Source organism: Pristiophorus japonicus, chromosome 4, assembly GCF_044704955.1.
Source record: "Pristiophorus japonicus isolate sPriJap1 chromosome 4, sPriJap1.hap1, whole genome shotgun sequence".
NCBI classification, from domain to species: Eukaryota; Metazoa; Chordata; class Chondrichthyes; family Pristiophoridae; genus Pristiophorus; species Pristiophorus japonicus.
In genome coordinates, this window is record NC_091980.1 from 62,769,692 (window position 1) to 62,790,582 (window position 20,891).

The 20,891-nt window shown below is 45.1% G+C and overlaps 1 protein-coding gene across 1 annotated transcript in view; it reads left to right on the forward strand.

The window, feature by feature from the left end:
- Positions 1 to 20,891, forward strand: part of LOC139262927 (glucocorticoid receptor-like) — a 192,937-nt gene that overhangs the window by 163,252 nt on the left and 8,794 nt on the right. The window contains exons 5-8 of the mRNA XM_070878242.1: positions 5,672 to 5,950; positions 8,088 to 8,232; positions 19,471 to 19,601; positions 20,726 to 20,883. Coding sequence (XP_070734343.1) covers positions 5,672 to 5,950; positions 8,088 to 8,232; positions 19,471 to 19,601; positions 20,726 to 20,883 — 713 coding nt within the window. The remainder of the gene's footprint in view (positions 1 to 5,671; positions 5,951 to 8,087; positions 8,233 to 19,470; positions 19,602 to 20,725; positions 20,884 to 20,891) is intronic.

Below are 20,891 nucleotides of genomic sequence, written 5' to 3' on the forward strand. Positions count from 1 at the left end.
TCAATGAGTTCATGGCTGAACATGCAACTTCAATATCCCATTCCTGCTTTCTCACCATACCCCTTGATCCCCCTAGTAGTAAGGACTACATTTAACTCCTTTTTGAATATATTTAGTGAATTGGCCTCAACATTTTCTGAGAATTCCACAGGTTCACCACTCTCTGGGTGAAAGAAGTTTCTCCTCATCTCGGTCCTAAAATGCTTACCCCTTATCATTACACTGTGACCCCTGGTTCTGGACTTCCCCAACATTGGGAACATTCTTCCTGCATCTAACCTGTCTAAACCTGTCAGAATTTTAAACGATTCTATGAGATCCCCTCTCATTCTTCTGAACTCCAGTGACTACAAGCCCAGTTGATGCAGTCTTTCTTGATATGTCAGTCCCGCCATCCTGGGAATCAGTCTGGTGAACCTTCGCTGCACTCCCTCAATCGCAAGAATGTGCTTCCTCAAGTTAGGAGACCAAAACTGTACACATGACTCAGGTGTGGCCTCACCAAGGCCCTTTACAACACCTCCCTGCCCCTGTACTCAAATCCCCTTGCTATGAAGGGCAACATGCCATTTGCTTTCTTAACCGCCTGCTGTACCTGCATGCCAACCTTCAATGACTAATGTGCCATGACACCCAGGTCTCGTTGCACCTCCCCCTTTCCTAATCTGTCACCATTCAGATAATAGTCTGTCTCTCTGTTTTTACCACCAAAGTGGATAACCTCACATTTATCCACATTATACTTCATCTGCCATGCATTTGCCCACTCATCTAACCTATCCAAGTCACTCTGCAACCTCATAGCATCCTCCTCGCAGCTCACACTGCCACCCAACTTAGTGTCATCCGCAAATTTGGAGATACTACATTTAATCCCCTCATCTAAATCATTAATGTACAATGTAAACAGCTGGGGCCCCAGCACAGAACCTTGTGGTACCCCACTAGTCACTGCCTGCCATTCTGAAAAGTACCCATTTACTCCTACTCTTTGCTTCCTGTCTGACAACCAGTTCTCAATCCATGTCAGCACACTACCCCTAATCCCATGTGCTTTAACTTTGCACCCTGTACTTGCATGTACTTATCAGCTTGGCACTTCATTCCGTCAATGTTTGTCATACTGTTGTGCTCATTTAGTCCTCCTAGCTAGACCTCCCTGACACTGTGGCATCAATCTTTCCCGAATTTTGGCTAGCGTGAATCATATGTTGTGGTCCTCATATTAATGCACTCTTAGCTGGGTCCTTAAATGCCCCGGCATTGACTTTTTTGCAGCACTGCTTATGCTGCCCCCTCCGCTTTGGGGCTATGTTAATGTCAATGATGAATCGGATTGGGCGGTGGTCCATCCAGCTGTCATGGCGTGGGTGACATAGTCGAGCAGGTGCCAGTATTTGGAGCGAGGGTGTTGACACGATGCCTTGTATTTGTCCCTTTGGCGGAACAAGAAGTTCATGTTCTAGACATTTTATCACGAGTAGGGTACCGCTGGAGTTGGCTTTTCCTACCCCTGCTCTGCCAACCACGCCTCCCCAGAGAGCTGTGTCCTTGCTGACCCTGGCATTGAAGTCAGCCCTTATACATGGCCGCCTTCGACTTTACAAAGGCCTTTGACACTGTTAATCGCGAGGGTCTGTGGAGCGTTTTCCTCCGCTTCGGATGCCCCAAAGGTTCAGCACCATCCTCCGCCTGCTCCACGACGACATGTAGGCCGTGATCCTTACCAATGGGTCCATTACAGACCCAATCCATGTCCAGACCGGTGTCAAACAGGGCTGTGTCATCGCCCCAACCCTCTTCTCAATCTTCCTTGCTGCCATGCTCCACCTCACAATCAACAAGCTCCCCGTTGGGAGTGGAACTAAACTATAGAACCAGTGGGAACCTGTTCAATCTTCGCCGTTTCCAGGCCAGGTCCAAGACCACCCCAACCTCTATCGTCGAGCTACAGGACGCAGACGACGCCTGCGTCTGCGCACGTACAGAGACTGAACTCCAGGACATTGTCGACGTTTTTACTGAGGTGTACGAAAGCAATGGGCCTTATGCTAAACATCCGTAAGACTAAGGTCCTCCACCAGCCTGTCTTTGCTTCACAGCACTGCCCCCCAGTCATCAAGATCCACAGCAGCGCCCTGGACAATGTGGACCATTTCCCGCACCTCGGGAGCCTCTTATCAACAAGAGAAGGCATTGATGACGAGATTCAACACCGCCTCCAGTGCGCCAGTGCAGCCTTTGGCCACCTGGGGAAAAGAGTGTTTGAAGACCAGGCCCTCAAAACTGCCGCCAAGCTCATGGTCTACAGGCTGTAGTAATACCCGCCCTCCTGTATGGCTCAGAGACATGGACCATGTACAGCAGACACCTCAAGTCGCTGGAGAGATACCATCAACTTTTGACAAGGTCCCACACAAGAGATTGGAGTGCAAAATCAAAGCACATGGTATTGGGGATAATATACTGACGTGGATAGAGAACTGGTTGGCAGACAAGAAGCAGAGATCGGGATAAACGGGTCCTTTTCAGAATGGCAGGCAGTGATTAGTGGAGTGCCGCAGGGCTCAGTGCTGGGACCCCAGCTCTTTACAATATACATCAGTGATTTGGATGAAGGAATTGAGAGTAATATCTCCAAGTTTGCAGATGACACTAAACTGGGTGGCGGTGTGAGCTGTGAGGGGGACGCTCGGAGGCTGCAGGGTGACTTGGATAGGTTAGGTGAGTGGGCAAACACATGGCAAATGCAATATAATGTGGATAAATGTGAGGTTATCCATTTTGGGGGCAAAAACGCGAAGACAGAATATTATCTGAATAGCGGCAGATTAGGAAAAGGGGAGGTGCAACGAAACCTGGGTATCATGGTTCATCAGTCATTGAAAGTTGGCATGCTGGTACAGCAGGCAGTGAAGAAGGCAAATGGTATGTTGGCCTTCATAGCTAGGGGATTTGAGTATAGGAGCAGGGAGGTCTTACTGCAGTTGTACAGGGCCTTGGTGACGCCTTACCTGGAATATTGTGTTCAGGTTTGGTCTCCTAATCTGAGGAAGGACGTTCTTGCTATTGAGGGAGTGCGGCGAAGGTTCACCAGACTGATTCCCGGGATGGCAGGACCGATATATGAGGAGACACTTGATTAACTGGGCCTTTATACATTGGAGTTTAGAAGGATGAGAGGGGATCTCATAGAAACATACAAGATTCTGACGGGACGGGACAGGTTAGATGCGGGTAAAATGTTCCCGATGTTGGGGAAGTCCAGAACCAGGGGATACAGTCTTAGGATAAGGGGTAGGCCATTTAGGACTGAGATGAGGAGAAACTTCTTCACTCAGAGAGTTGTTAACCTGTGGAATTCCCTGCCACAGAGAGTTGTTGATGCCTGTTCATTGGATTATATTCAAGAGGGAGTTAGATATGGCCCTTACGGCTAAGTGGATCAAGGGGCATGGAGGGAATGATTAGTCATGATCTTATTGAATGGTGGTGCAGGCTCGAAGGGCCAAATGGCCTACTCCTGCACCTATTTTCTATGTTTCTATGTCTCTGCAAGATCCTACAAATCCCTTGGGAGGACAGATGCACCAACATCAGCATCCTCAGCCAGGCCAACATTCCCAGCATTGAAGCACTGACCACACTTGATCAGCTCCGCTGCGCAGGCCACATTGTTCGCATGCCTGACTCAAGACTTCCAAAGCGAGCGCTCTACTCTGAACTCCTTCACTGCAAACGAGCCAAAGGTGGGCAGAGGAAACGTTACAAGGGCACCCTCAAAGCCTCTCTGATAAAGTGCAACATCCCCATTGACAGCTGGGAGTCCCTGGCCAAAGACCGCCCTAAGTGTGGAGGAAGTGCATCCGGGAGGGCGCTGAGCACCTCGAGTCTCATCGCCGAGAGCATGCAGAACACAAGCGCAGGCAGCGGAAAGAGCGTGCAGCAAACCAGTCCCACCTACCCCTTCCCTCAACAACTATCTGCCCCACCTATGACAGAGTCTGTGGTTCTCGTATTGGACTGTTTATCCACTTAAGAACTCATGTTGAGTGGAAGCAAGTCTTCCTCGATTCCGAGGGACTGTCTATGATGATGATGACGATGATGATTAATGTTATTCTATTAATGGCCTTAGTCTCTTTTGTAGAACTTGCACTTGCATGTCTGACATGCTAAGGGCAATGCCACAGAAATTTATATTTTACGTCTAATTGACATCCATCACACTCCAGCCATCACACTTTCTACATTTTCAAATATGTGACAGAGTGAAAGAAAGTGAGTTATTTCCTGCTGTTTTTTTCTGACTGAGGAAAAGCTAGGAATTTGCAAGAATCTACCATTTTAAAGAGAAACCCCCAGCAATAGTATACCCTCCTGCTCAGAAACTGGTTTTCAGTTCTTTAATGCAAAGTTCCACCTTAGCAGCAGAACATGGTATGAAGCTCCTGTTCTTTACAAAACACTACATATACCATCTGCCTGACTTTGATCATTGCCATTGCAAATACACTGTTATAAGAAACTTATTCAGTGGACCCGAACTTGGTGAAAGCTAAGGCCCGCCCAAAGCACTGCCGAGAGACTTGGCGGTACTTTGCCAGGAAGATTTCTCTGGAAAAATATATCAGTATCGCTCAGCGGCAAAAAAAACTACTCACGCCGTGAATCTAGGCAGCAGCGGGTGAGAGCTCCCAATCTCAGCGGCAAATGCAATCCTCGCCAAAGTGCCGCCGAGGATTGAGTCGGGCCCAGGGAGGGGGGGGGGAGGTGGTGGAACAGCTAAAATAAAAATTTACACACCAAAAAAAAGGGGGAACACCTTCAGGGGACCCCATCCACATAAATCGCTGGAAAAAAATAAATAAAAGAAGTTCACTAACCTTTTTTTGCAGGTCTTCTTACTTACCGTTGGGGTTAGACCTACCTTCACGCAGTGGTCCTTCCCCCTGCTGCCGCCCGCACCAAAATGGCAGCTCGGCGGGCGGGAGGTCACTCACGAGTCTAGCGCACTAGTGGCCGTCAGCAGTCGGTTCCCAGCGGTCCTCCCCTCCCGCCAGCGGGAGGCCTAGAGGAAACTGGCACCGAGGGGAGACCGCCCAAAAAACTCTGCGGCAGTGGGCGGTAAGACCACCAAGTTCGGACCCATTGATACTCAAATGCACTGGACTGATTTGTTGATGAGATACTACTACGCACACTGTTAATTAGATACAAATTATATTTCTTCATAATTGAAATGTATTTTTATGATGTCATGTTTATCTTCAGGTATTACATCTGATTGTAAAGTATTTCTGTTTCACATTTAGTAATAAAGCTGCCCATATTCTTGGTGGCTACTATCAAGATACAGTATTCAGTCTCTTTACCAAGCACTTTTTCAGTAATTTGATCGGGTTCTATTTTACTGGAATAAACATTCTCCTGTATACATTGCAATAAAAAAAGTGAATTCTTCGTAAGTTTAAAATATGCAGTGACCACCCATAGTCAGTTCCAACAGTAAGTCTTAAGTTTTTAAAAATTAGACCATGATCTGTTAAAATACCATGTAGTTAGTCACAAAAGTGGCCATTCTAGTCAGGCTTAACTGTATTTTAAAGAGGTGTCTCTCAGAGATGAAATATCTTGAAAATGTGCAGTAAATCTACAATTTTATTTCAAGCTCGGAAGACAAAGAAATTGAACAAGATGAAGGCACCACATAGCACCACCTCAGAAATTGTAACAAAGGCAGCATCACAGGACTCTTCTTTAGTTCTTTCTACATTGCCTATACTGACTCCTACCATGATCTCGATCCTTGAGATGATTGAGCCAGACCTCTTGTACGCAGGATATGACAGCTCCCTGCCTGACACACCCAACCGGCTCCTGTCCGGACTGAATAACTTGGGTGGGCTACAGATGATCTCCGTTGTGAAATGGGCAAAGACTCTACCAGGTAAACAAGAAAGCACTGCGCTCTATGAAAAGTTTTAAAAATTGTGGCAAAGGATTTTTAAATAAATCCTTTCCCTTTGGGGGGGAGGGGGAAAGAAAATTGTCATTAATTATCTCCTATGCCCTCCTGATGGTAAGTTCTTAGGATATATTTTCATGGGTACCAGTTGTCCTGTGGTACATCATCCAATTGACTATTACTCATGTGTGAGCCTTGACGGTAGGTATTGATAAGCTATTAAACTCAGTTGTGATGCTCCTTGTGATTTAACACTGCCCTCATTCCAAAATCAACATGCACACTTAAAGAAAGATTAGGAGTAGGAGCCCTGGTCCTATCCCAGCAGCCGATTGTAGAAAATCCCAACAGCCACTCTGCCTGAGATCTGCTAACTTAGTACAGACTTTCTGGTGTGTATAACTCAGTTCCTGGTTAGATAACCCCACTCCTGTGGCTTTCTATCATTAATCATAATTTATGGTGACATCCAGTCCCATTAACACCCTATCCCTTCACCACACACGGGCTGACTATTGTGAAAAAAAAACATTTTTACACTGGTGCATTAGAGGCTCTTGCAATACTGGAGTTTAAGGCACATCTTTAGGATCATACTTTACTTTGTTTCTTATGCTATTCTTGTTTTGAGTATATGGTAATGACATTGGTTACAAATGTTTTCCAAGAGCCTCTAATGCACCAGTGTAAAAATGTTTTTTGTTTCCCAACACTTGCATCTCAAATATTCAACAAAAAGAAATGTCCTTCCTTCTCGTGTCCCCCAGAAAATTGACTCTCAAATATTTTTGTTATATCCTGCGACTGCAGTGCATGTTGAAGTAATAGTGTATGAGCATAGAACTAAATTGGTATAGAACAAGAAAAAGCCATTCAATATGTTCCCCCTTGTTATATTCTTTATCATTGACTCTGGCCAGACCAGTGTGCCTCCTGAGAAAAGCAAAAAATACAAATTATCATTCAGGAAGATGTCTTTTCAATTTTTGACCTGCCTCTCACAGGTACCAAGCAAAATTCCAGAATATCAATTCCGACATAAAGCCCACATTTACAACGGGAGTTAATTAACATAGCATAAACTACACCACGTCAGCTGAGAACCTGGTCCACATATTCAATAGACATAACCCCCTAGTATTACCTAAAGCATTTGTCTCTGAAGTGGGTCTACATGGCTTTGAAAACAATTTGAAGTGGGTCTACATGGCTTTGAAAACAATAAAACAAGTATCTTTTTTAATAAATGCACACGGAATATTAGCTTTTAAGATTGGCAGATAACTTTTCCAAAACAGACCAGGTAAACCCACTGTTGTACAAAGGTTGGCACATTAGGCAGTGGAGTACATCTACCTTTTGTACTTTGATAGGAGAGACTCATCAGGGAAAATAGGAGCTCATCTTTGTTCATGCAGTGGCTGAATTTTGAGCTAACATGGGAAGTTTTTTAGACATTTGAAAGAAATACTGGAACTGTAGGTTTTGGTGTTTTCATTTATTATTTAAGGTCTCAATCCCACTAACTCTGATAAAATATAAGAGCATTCCCTGGGAATTAGGTTGTATATACAGTAGAATGTCATCCTCATAGGCAGTCCCTCGGAATCGAGGAAGACTTGCTTCCACTCTTAGAATGAGTCCTTAAGTGGCTGAACAGTCCAATATGAGAGCCACAGTTCCTGCCACAGGTGGGACAGACAGTTGTTGAGGGTAAGGGAAGGTGGGACAGGTTTGCCACGCGTTCCTTCCACTGCCTGCGCTTATTTTCTGCATGCACTCGGAGATGAGACTCAAGGCACCCAGCGCCCTCCCGAATGCACTTCCTCCGCTCAGGGCGGTCTTTGGCCAGGGACTCCCAGGTGTCAGTGGGGATGCCGCACTTTATCAGAGAGGCTTTGAGGGTGTCCTTGTAACGTTGATGCAGTGACAAAGTTCTTAAAAGACAGTGTCCATTGATTTATCCCCCTTGTGGAGTAACAATACTTGTATGGGGATGTTAAACCTATTTTAAAGAATAAGGAAGATCATACCTAAGATGGGTAATGCAATGCTGTCTTTCAATCAATTTTGTTGGCATCCAAGTAGGACCATACTGAGTATTGGTCTGTTTCTACAGGATTCAGATCCTTGCACCTGGATGACCAAATGATGTTGCTACAGTATTCCTGGATGTCTCTAATGGTTTTCAGTCTTGGCTGGAGATCTTACCAACACGCCAATAGCAGTATGCTCTTCTTTGCACCAGACCTAGTCTTCAATGAGTAAGTATTGCATCCTGGCTTTGCTTAGAAGGTTCATGGAAAATGTTTGCAATCTCAAAGCCATGAATGTAAGGAAGGTCAAAATGATGACTGGCAACAACTTTTTTAGGGCGAGGAATAAAATTTACTGTTGCTGTGTCACAGGGCCAGGTGGTTGAGTTGTGTCCCTTTTGAAGTGACAGCAATGAGTAGCTTTTGGTATCTTCCAATATTGATCATGTTTTTATACCCCAAAAAATAATTTTGATTGTTTTTGCCATCTGAGACCAAAAAAAATGAAATCTGAGTCATAAGGAATGCTTCCTTATTTTTAATAGATGATATGAGTCACATTAAATTACATTATAAATCATATCAGTAAGTCATATGTCCACCAAGGGATGGCATTGAGCTAAGGCCAGACAGTGCAGTTCTGTCGAAGGGTCATGGACCTGAAACGTTAACTCTGTTTCTCTCCACAGATGCTGCCTGACCCGCTGAGATTTCCACTATTTTCTGTTTTTATGTCAGATTCCAGCATCCGCAGTATTTTGCTTTTGTATTTGTGCAATTTATACTTTTGATTTAATGAGACATAAGGATTCGAAGACCAATCATTCTCAGTTTTCCTTGGAGCACAGAGTTCCATACCTTTCATTGACCATCTTTCTGTGTTATATGAGACACATGCACCATAATATTCAACCATTTCTATTTATTCTGCCCATCTCAATTCTTAACTGTAATTTCTGGTGCTGCAGAATACTCCTCATTATACCATACAAGTGGAGACTTGAAAAATCAAAGTGTCTTTTGTTAGAACAATGCAGATTATGAGGCGATATGATAGAAGTGTTTAGACCCAATTCACGTCCGGACCAGGGTCAAACAGGGCTGCGTCATAACCCCAACCCTCTTCTCAATCTTCCTCGCCACCATGCTCCACCTCACAATCAACAAGCTCCCCGCTGGAGTGGAACTAAACTACAGAACTGCAGTGGGAAGCTGTTTAACCTACGCCGCCTCCAGGCCAGGTCCAAGATCACCCCAACCTCTGTCGTTGAGCTGCAGTATGCGGACGACGTCTGGTCTGCGCACATTCAGAGGCTGAACTCCAGGATATAGTCAATGTATTCACTGAGGCATATGAAAGCATGGGCCTTGTACTTAACATCCGTAAGACAAAGGTCCTTCACCAGCCTGTCACCGCCGCACAGCACTGCCTTCCAATCATCAAGATTCACGGCGCGGCCCTCAACAACGTGGACCATTTCCCATATCTCGGGAGCCTCTTATCAACAAAGGCAGACATTGATGCGGAGATTCAACATCACCTCCAGTGTGCCAGTGCAGCCTTCGGCCATCTGAGGAAAAGAGTGTTTGAAGACCAGGCCCTCAAATCTACCACCAAGCTCATGGTCTATAGGGTTGTATGGATCTGAGGCATGGACAATATAAAGAAGGCACCTCAAGTCGCTGGAGATATATCACCAACGATGTCTCCGCAAGATCCTGCAAATCTCCTGGGAGGACAGGCACACCAACATCAGTGTCCTCGACCAGGCTAACATCCCCAGTATTGAAGCACTGACCACACTCGATCAGCTTCGCTGGACAGGTAACATAGTTCGCATGCCAGATACGAGACTCCCTAAGCAAATGCTTTATGTGGAGCTCCTTCGTGATAAACGAGCCAAAGGAGGACAGTGAAAACGTTATAAGGACACCCTCAAAGCCTCATCACCACTGACACCCGGGAGACCCTGACTGAAGACCACCCGAGGTGGGGAAAGTGCATCCGGGAGGGCGTTGAGCTCTTTGAGTCTCAACGCAAAGAGCGTGAAGAGGCCAAGCGCAGGCAGCGGAAGGAGCGCGCAGCAAACCAGCCCTACCGACCCCTTCCCTCAACGAATGTCTGTCCCACCTGTGAAAGGGTCTGTGTCTCTCGTATCGGACTTTTCAGCCATCAAAGAACTCACTGGGGAGTGGAAACAAGTCTTCCTCAATTCCGAGGGACTGCCTATGATGATTAAAATTATAAAAGGATGGAACTGGGTGGATAGAATTATTTTTTATTTTATTTATATAGCGCCTTTAATGTAGTAAAATGTCCCAAGGCACTTCACAACAATTTTACAACACATTAGATATTGACCATTGAGGGAAAGAGAGAAAAAGCGGGAAAAGAAAGTGTAAAAAGAGGTTAACGGCTCGGGTCTGAAGCAGCAGCCAAAATGCGCACGCAGATAGAAACAGCCGAAAAAACTAAAATTTAAAAAATTCAAATTACATTGTAAAATACAATAAGGAGTATACAATAGAAGAAGTAGTAATAGACTGTTTCCATTAGTTGAGAGTTCAAGAAGGCGAGGCCATGGATACAAGCTTAAATATGAGATTTAGAACCGAAAGCAGCAAAAACTTATTTATGAGGCTGTGGAATTCACTTCTAGTGGTTGAGGCAGAGATCGTCAACATTCAAGATTAGATTGAATAAGTGGACGAAGGATAAATGGTTGAAAGGATAAAAACGTGGACTAGATGGGCTAAATGGCCCATTTCTGTGTTGTAACTTTTATGTATTTCTATGTTTTCAAAAGCAGCTGCAATTTGATGAGAGCTGTAATCACAGTTCTCTTATTCTACCTGTCTGTGTAGTCCTACTGGTGCCTAAGTAGTGACATGGAAATGATGTGATACAACTTGGGTTCCATCAAATTGTTTGGCACATCCTTTTATGTGAACCAGAACTAGTTTATAATCTGTCAGTAAAAGATTAGTGACCAGAATTTGATATTAGGTTTGCAAGGGAGAAGGGAGAGTCACAAATCAAAGTTTTAAATTTAAACAAGGCAAACTTCAATGGGATGAGAAATAAATGGACAGCAGTGAACTGGTCTGAACTTTTAATGGTTAAATCTACAGACAAACTGGGGAAATATTCAAATAAGTTTTTGAAGCAATACAAAACCAGTGCATAGTCCTAAAAGTCAAAGGCTCCACTTGTGTAGTTAAGGTGAACAAATCAGGTAAGAGACAGTACTGGGCTAGAACTTCGGCATGTTTGCGCCTGTTTTACTGCCATGGCCTGGCGGAAAAAGTGATTTTATGACTTCAATTGACGTGCAACGCTCCGCTATCGCCGCAGGCGGAAAATTCATCTCTACCACCATTTTTACCTCCCACACAAAAACACGCCCCAAAAAAAATCAAGTCTTATCTGGTTGGGCCCATGACTCACCCGGCGCTAACGACGCCATCTTGAAAAACGGAGCAGAAGTTCAGTGCATAAAATAATTTGCAGGGAAGGCTGCGTATTACACATTGAGGTTTTTATGAGTTTATAGTTTGTTTTAAGGACATGGGGGCTATAATATCTGCCATTTTTGCTGGCTGCTTTTTCTATGTAGCATCAAGCTGGAAGAAGGCTTATTCAAGAGCATTTTGAGTGTAATCAAAGAGCTCGCAGACGTATGGGAAGGAGGCCTTGCCTCCCCACAAGTTTACAGGGAACAGCGCTCATACCTGTAGCTGTCTGAGACACAGTGCGTTCGAAGGCTGCGCTTCCGAAAAGAGGTGGTCACAGAGAAATGCCAGCTGATAAAGGCAGACCTACAGCCTACCAGCAGCATCCGGACTGTACTGCCCATCGAGGTGGAGGTGACTGCAGCACTTGCCTTCTATACCTCTGGCTCCTTTCAGGCATCAGCAGGGGACATATGCTGCATCTCGCAATTTGCTACATATAGCTGCATTCGCCAGGTGACTACTGCACTATACGCACACAGGCTGACCTTTATAAGGTTCCCAAAGACCAAGGAGGCACAGAATGAGAGGGCTGTGGGTTTTGCACTAATTGCTGGCTTTCCCAAGGTTCAGGCTGCCATTGACTGTATGCACATCGCCCTGCGAGCACCTTTAGAGGAGCCAGAGGTTTACCGAAAGCGAAAGGGATTCCACTCCTGAACGTACAGATTATCTGCGACCATACTCAGCGCAGTAAATGCCCAGTTTCCAGAGAGCATCCATGATGCTTTCATCTTGCGTGAGAGCAGTGTCTCATAACTGAGCGTCAGCCATAAGACCAGAGCTGGATGCTGGGGGACAAAGGTTACGGCCTCGCCACCTGGCTCATGACCCCCTCCGGAACCCTCAGACATAAGACGAGCATCGCTGTAATGACAGCCATATAGCCACACGCAACATCGATGAAAAGACAATTGGAGTGCTGAAGCAGCGCTTCTGATGCCTGGACCACTCTGGAGGCAGCCTGCAATACTCCCCTCAGCAGGTCGCTTTCATTGCGTAGTGCTACATGCTACACAACTTAGCCACTGGGAACTGCAGGACCACCTCAGGAGAGAGAGGGGAGGAGGAGGAGAAGCCTGGCGATGAACCCATGTCACCACCCCCCACCACCATCATGATAGGCAGTCCCTCGAAATCGAGGAAGACTTGCTTCCACTCAAAGTGAATTCTTGGGTGACGGAACAGTCCAATACGGGAATTACAGTCTCTGTCACAGGTGGGACATTGAAGGAAAGGGTGGGTGGGGACTGATTTGGCACACGCTCCTTCCGCTGCCTGCGCTTGGTTTCTGAATGCTCTCAGTGACGAGACTCGAGGTGTTCCGCGCCCTCCCGGATGCACTTCCTCCACTTAGGGCAGTCTTTGGCCAGGGACTCCCAGGTATCAGTGGGGATGTTGCATTTTATCAAGGAGGCTTTGAGGGTGTCATTGAAACGTTTCCTCTGCTCACCTTGGGGCCCGCTTGCCGTGTAGGAGTTCCAAGTAGAGCGCTTGCTTTGGGAGTCTTGTGTCAGGCATGTGAACAATGTGGCCCGTCCAACGGAGCTGGTTGAATGTGGTCAGTGCTTTGATGCTGGGGATGTTGGCCTGATCGAGGACGCTAACGTTGGTGCGTCTGTCCTCCCAGGAGATTTGAAGGATCTTGCGAAGACAACGTTGGTGGTATTTCTCCAGCAATTTCAGGTGTCTACTGTATATGGGCCACATCTCTGAGCCATACAGGAGGGCGGGTATCACTACAGCTCTGTAGACCATGAGCTTGGTGGCAGATTTGAGGGCCTGATCTTGGAACACTCTTTTCCTCAGGCGGCCGAAGGCTGCGCTGGCGCACTGGAGGCAATGTTGAATCTCATCGTCGATGTCTGCCCTTGCTGATAATAGGCCCCCTAAGTATGGAAATTGGTCCACGTTATCCAGGGCCGCGCCGTGGACCTTGATGACTGGGGGGTAGTGCTGTGTGGCGGGGTCAGGTTGGTGGAGGACCTTTGTCTTACGGATATTTAGTGTAAGGCCCATTCTTTCATACGTCTCAGTGAAGATGTTGACTATGACTTGGAGTTCAGTCTCTGAATGTGCGCAGACGCAAGCGTCGTCCGCGTACTGTAGTTCGACGACAGAGGTTGGGACAGTCTTGGATCTGGCCTGGAGACGACAAAGGTTGAACAGGTTCTCACTGGTTCTGTAGTTTAGTTCCACTCCAGCGGTGAGCTTGTTGAGTGTGGTGGAGCATTGCAGCGAGAGAGATTGAGAAGAGGGTTGGTACGATGACTCAGCCCTGTTTGACACCGGTCCGGACGTGGATTGGGTCTGTGATGGATCCTTTGGTCAGGATCACAGCCTGCATGTCGTCGTGGCGCAGGCGGAGAATGGTGACGAACTTTTGGGGGCAGCCGAAACGGAGGAGGACGCTCCATAGTCCCTCATGGTTGACAGTGTCAAAGGCCATTGTAAGGTCAAAGAAAGCCATGTACAAGGGATGGTGCTGTTCCCTGTATTTTTCTTGCAGCTGTCGCGCTGTAAAAATCATGTCCGTTGTACCCCATAGAGGACAAAAGCCGCACTGTGACTCTTGGAGGAGCTCCTCAGCCACGGAGAAGACAGTTGAGGAGGATTCTAGCGACGACTTTCTCAGTGGCTGGTAATGAAGATTCCTCTGTAGTTGCCGCAGTCGGATGTGTCCCCTTTTTTAAAGATGGTCATGATTACTGCATCTCTGAGATCTCTCGGCATGCTCTCCTTCTTCCAGATGAGAGAGATGAGGTCATGCATTTCTGCCAATAGTGCCTCTCCGCCATACTTTAGTGCCTCAGCGGGGATTCCATCCACTCCCGTTGCCTTGTTGTTCTTGAGTTGGCGGATGGCCTTTTCTACGTCGTGCACGGCTGGGGTTTTGCTGAGATGGTGGCGGGTAGCATGCTACGGAATGGAGTCGAGGATATTCGAGTCAAAGGCAGAGTCTCGGTTAAAGAGATCCTCAAAGTGTTCCATCCAGCGGGTCCTGATTGCCTCGGTGGCCTTGATGAGTGCGTCTCCATTCTTGGCCCGCAGTGGGGTGGGGCCTTGAGTGCTTGGGCCGTAGGTGGCCTTGACTGCGGTGAAGAATCCTCGCACATTATGGCTGTCAGCCAGCTGCCCCCACCACCACCACAGGGGAAGCCTCGTGGAGCTTTCGCCACTGCAAAAGTCTTATGTCGGCAGCTCATAAATCAACGCTTTGCTTGAACAGCCTGCCCACTCTATCCCACCATGTTGACTATTCCCCCTCTTATTCTACAAATGAGACAATGCACAAGAATGGTTAAGGTGAACAAGATAATTTATAAAACATTTGTAAGTTTGAAATATTTGTACATTCTTGAAACTTTGTGAATTTTAATTTTGAAACTTCAATACATTTTTAATTTAAAACAATTTGTAAAATTTAACAAATTAACGAAAACAGGAAAACTACAGCAAAACAGCAACAAAACAACAACAACCCCTGCACCGAATGACTTTTAACTGCGGCTGCTTTTCCCACCCCTCGCTTCTTGCCCCTACCCCTACCCGTGTTGGGACCAAAACGGTGTGCAGCAAGGCGCGCAAAGCACTGCTGTTGAGGGAGAGACAATGGAGACGCCATTGGACCCCTTGGAGAAGCTCGGTGTATGAAGGCCCAGCCTCTGAGTCAGAAGACTCTTGCTCGGCTTCCCCACTCACAGGTGCTGTCGGTCTGGGTGGTATGGCATTGGGGACTGCAGTGCCAAAAGTCGAGACCATCAATTTCTGCAGGGCATTGACAGCCTTGGTGTTCTCCCGGATCGCAGCAACAATCTGCAACATATCCGCAGATTATGTCGCAGATTGTGCCGCGATGTTGCCAGAAATGCCACCCAGGGCCTGGAGGAGCTCTCGACCGAGTTCAACACTCTCCCTTGACAGCCCCACCATGTTCAGGTGTGCGTCTGCCTGTCTTTCAGCAGACCGGCTTTATTTGCCGACTCAACCTCCGAAGAGATGGCATACGGGGTTCAACCCTGGGGGTGCGTTGCTGCACACGACTTGGACCCGCTGCCTCGGATTGGACGAAGCCTGTGAATGTAGCTTCCTCCGAGGAACTTGTGGCCTCAGCTAAAAGACATGCTGACTGCATCGCCCCCCCCCCCCCCCCTGCAGCAGCTCATGATGTTGTTCCTCCCATGGTGGGTCCTTAGCGCGGCCCTCATCTTCCTCCTCAACCCACACATGATGGGCTAAGGTGGAGGCTTCCATAGGAGGATGTGGCGCCTCAGAATCCTCATTTGCAAAATAGAAAATAACAGACGAGTGGTTAGCAGCAGGGGAGGGACAGGGTGACGTGAGTAAGGTCACATAGCACAGGCTCATTTGAAGGTTCACCACTACTCCATTATGTGTCGTCGAGAGACACTGCATCACATTATCCGAACCCGAGTCCACAGACACTGCATCCCATTGCCCCAACCCAGCCCGGGGATATTGCAGGGCATACCGTCAGTTCGGAACATGAGCTCAGCATCCGCATAGATAGTTGACCTCCCGGAGGCACCAATTAAACCAACCACTCTCTCCTCCAGGTCTGTTAATGGATGCGTTTGGGGCAGACCACCGCCTGTGCATCGCTGCTCGTGTCGATTGTGGGGCAACTTTTCCTGCAAAAAATTACAATAGGAATGGTTACCAGACTGCCCTTCTGCTCTTGTGCATACTGTGTGCATTTAATACAGCCGCCTGTTTAATGGCCCTGGTAGTTGTACGTGGATCATGAGGAAGCCATCGACGTGCAGAAACATCTTTTAAGATGTCAAAAAGCAGTCTTAATGTGTAACTATCATTCATGGCAAATAAGGTGCAACACTAAGCCTACCTATACCAACATGTGTCAGATTTACAACTTAAGTAATCAAGGAGTGCGTCAATAAAAATATTACTTACTCTCACGACCCTGCAATGGTCATTCCACCTTTTCCTGCATTGCTGGTGGTCCCTGCGAATGTCATTGACTGTGGAGACCTCCTCGGCAACACAGGTCCAAAATCTCCTTATAACGGCTTGGGGGGTTTACTTCGAACCCTCCTATTAAACTCTCTCTCTTTCTCCCCCCCCCCCCCCCCCCCATCTACTTTCAATTGCTGTGATCAGTGCTTCATTGGCATCAGAACTAAATTTCGTGGCCCTCTGCCTTCTATAATCACCCTGCTGCATCTTTTCTTGTCTGTGAAAAATGGCAGATTGAGACCTGGATGTACTGTGCATTCACGGATGCACCCTGACACCTGAACAGAATTGCGGGGGGGAGAAATCGGCGCAAAAATAAATTCTGCATGCGCAGAAGGTCTTTTTTTTTTCCCGATCAATGAATTTGGCTCTGGTGCATAAATGCAGTTGTGCAAGGCTGGATTTTACTGCTACTACTATCGCTGGTCACCGATTGCAGCGTCCAGCCATAGCGGTATTCCGGTGCTTAAAATAAAAGCCGTGATTATCGCCCAAAAACCAGTCATACTGCTAATTGTCGCATTTCTAGCCCATCAGGCTAAAGGAAAAGGCTTACACAAATGCAAGGAAAAGTAGAACACCTTAGGAAATTCTTGTTATTTGTGATGTACAATCAATAATACTGTAGTAAAGCTACTCTGAATAATTTTATTTGTGTAATGTTTTTTTCAATGCTTTAATATGGGAGTTGAAAACTTAAACCTAGGACAAAGAGACTGGCATTTCCTAGCTATGCCAGTGGTGTAAGGTAATGATTGCCCATTTCACACAACTCTCTAAATAGCAATAGGAGGTTTTCATCAATCTGGGCTGAATTTGAAGCCAAGTCTGAAACATAAATGGTCTTCATGCACCTAAATATTCAAACCACCTCTATGGCAAATTAATGAAGTGTGCTTGTTTGAGGCTATTTTGGAACTTACTAAATCTGTCTAAATTGTACCATTGAGACACCATTGAATAAAACATGTATTCACTGATCTATTTGTTGAGAGAATGAATATAAAGGATTGTTACTACATTTAAATAATCCAAATAATACTACATTTCAATACACTTACAAACTTTGTGTACACTGTATATGCATATGGTATTAGATATGCATATGGATGGCAATTTCATCCTGGATCAGTGCTGAGGAAATTGAAGAGTCTTTGATCTTTGTCAGCTTCAAGACAGTGAAGTCCAAATGCAGGTTAAGCTGGTCCTATCTAGACCAATTTTAGCAGCTAAACAGCACAACTGTGTTCCAGACCATGTGACCATCTGTTAACAACATCACAGGCGATCATCCAGTTTTCTATTCATTTCTAACATTTCAGAAGGGATGTGTTTAAGACCGGGAATTTCCTGGACCCATAGTATGGCAAAATTATGACGAACCCAGTTATTCCAGTCACAAACATTCCAGGAAATTATGGTGTTAGCGAACAACGCCACGATTCTCGCACCATTCCAAGTCCCTGGGATTTTTGTGCTGTTCTACTGTTGAATAATTGATTATGCAGGTTTCCCCCTGCCCCCCATTCAAAAATGCGCATCTCTTGGATTTGTGCCAGTTTTCTCACTGCTTGTAGGAATTCTGTTAAATAAAGGTGCTGCTGGGCTTAAATGATTGCAACGGTTAGTTCTGGGCATAGGAAAGAGTGTCAACTCATTTGTCCCTCTTCAAACAACTGTCTGTTAATGAATTAAAAAGAGCCAGCAAGGGTAGTGTTTCATGCAATTACTTTTAGGTTGATATGTGAGTCAATTCAAATTAATGTGGAGTGAACTAATGATGCACAACTATCCACTAGTATTTTAGACAGTCACAAAGCACTTGTATATTTTTGAATACTTGATTAAAACAAGTCATCACAGATTATATGGAGAGACATGGTAATTGCACATTGGATATCAAAATACCACTTAACAGTGAGGATCTTGAAATTAAGCAACGGCAGCGTTATCATTGTGTAAAAGAACACTTCTGAGCGCAAGCACCGCTACTGAATTCCCTAATTCACCGCTATCCTCACTGGCATATTCAGATCAGTGTTTCAGTAAATTTTGGATAAATTCGTCACTGGAGGATCAGGGCACCCAATGGTCTAACTTAGGGTGTTCATTGCCAATATCGCTGTTGCAGGAGATTTCCAGCCATTGTGTTCTTTGAGACTGAGCATTCTCTGGGTCTTGCCTATCAATATTGGCAGTTGGTCCTCCTCCTGTTTCAGACACTGAGGAGCTGAATTCCAAGATTTTACCCTTTTTTCTTCAGGGTATGGGAGATTCTCTGTAGAATTGCTTCTCATTAATTCTGTGCTTTATGATGGGAAGTGAGCTTTATTCAGCAGTAAGATTAGGTTGGCATGATGTGGAAGAGACTGCCCAGAAGGAAAGGGTTTAGTATTATTTTCATGCCTTGAACTTTTTGTTTACAGTTTGAGACTCATTGGCAGAGTAAATGTGTGGGGGTTTTTTTGCCTGTGATACTGGGTCATTACTGTTTCAGATGTGGGTTCTTGTTTTGTGTTTCACACTTTCTTCCATTGTGTTTTATACCCAATTTATCTGATGTTTTTGATAATTTTTATAGTTATAAAGAAGATAAAATTAGGTGTACAGAATTGAAAGTTTTACCCTCTTTTTAAAGAGGAAACTCATTAACCCACCAGAATTGTTACTACCAGCATGGAGATGCTCAAGTAGGTTCCCCTCCTTGCTAGGTCATCTGTGTGTGTACCACAACAATCCGATTGCGAAGGACCAGGACTTAAACTCATTTGAAATTTATTAGACTTTTTAACAATAATTTTCTTCTGTAAAAAGGAATATCTTGAATACAGACAGCTCCCAGATATTTCCACTCTTTTTTTAGCACTTAGTTCACAATATTTTCAGCAGTAAATGTAAAGGAACTCTCGCATGCATTAAATTTGGTGACATTTTTCCTTTCAATTATGATTGAAGGGAACGGATGCAGCAGTCATCGATGTACAACTTGTGCAAAGGGATGAGCAACATTGCAATGGATTTCAGAAACCTTAAGGTTGCCTATGAAGAATATCTATGCATGAAGGCATTATTGCTGCTTGGTACAAGTAAGTATTCTACTTGGGCATAGTGAATGGACTGGACACATGAAATAATTACATTGTTTTGTGTTAATTTGTAAATATTGTTCACAGTGCAATGAATACACAAAGCTATAAAAACCTATTAACCATTGTAGCAATGTGACAGCACCTCAGAGCCCCATTGCAATGTGCCAAGGAATAATAAGATCTGTGATTATATCTGATTTCTCATTTCATGACGTTCCAATTTCAGCCGTGTCATTATAGAAAGATGCCAAACAAAAGCTGGGCATTTACCCACAGGTTGGGAGAGAGAAATTGAAAGGCCACTCTCAAAACATGTTTGAGCCCTGAATTATGGCAAGACTAATACAAGCACAAACTGCTGATCAATCATCAAATTTTTAATCCTGACTAATTAAATGCATTCAATCTCAAAATAAAATAAAATGTGAAAATAGCTAAACACAATTGTATGTAAGTAGGAGGTTTATGCATATAAATGTATTAAATTAAATCTGTTTATGTAGTCAAGTAACAGTTTGGCCCGAGTCAGAAGGTCATAGATTCAAGCCCTACTCCAGGACTTGAATACATAATCTAGGCCAACACCGCAGTGCAGTATTGAGGGAGTGCTGCATTGTCAGAGGTGTTAACTTCTGGATGCGGTGTTTAACCAGGACCCCATCTGCCTGTTTAGGATAACTTCTTTGCTGCTCTTGGAATAGTGCCAAGGGGCGTTGGAAGTCTACCTGATGACCAGATCAACATGTATCCCTCAACCAACATCACCAAAAACAGTAGTCCTTCATTTATCTCATTGCTGTTTGTGGGAATTTGCTGTGTGCAAATTTTCAGCCTCGTTGCCTGCACAACAACAGTGATTACATTTCAGAAGTAATTTATTGGCATGAAACATTGGTATTTACTGATGACACTGTATAAATGCAAGTTTTTTCTTTAAATAAACATTTCAGTGAAAAGATTAATTTCTTGATTTTTTTTGTGAAGTCATTATCTTGGGAAGAATCAAATGTAGAAATAGAGAAAATGTTTCTTTTTCATTTATAATTTAACATGCTAAAAGTTATAATCTACTGTCAGTGCATAAATCCACCTAACTCTCTTTTTTGCTCTGTTTGTTGCAGTACCAGTAGATGGCTTGAAGAGCCAGGCTATGTTTGATGAGATTCGAACCTCATACATTAAGGAGCTAGGGAAAGCCATAGTGAAGAAAGAGGGAAGCTCAAGTCAAAACTGGCAACGTTTTTATCAGCTGACTAAACTTCTGGATTCAATGCATGATGTGAGTAA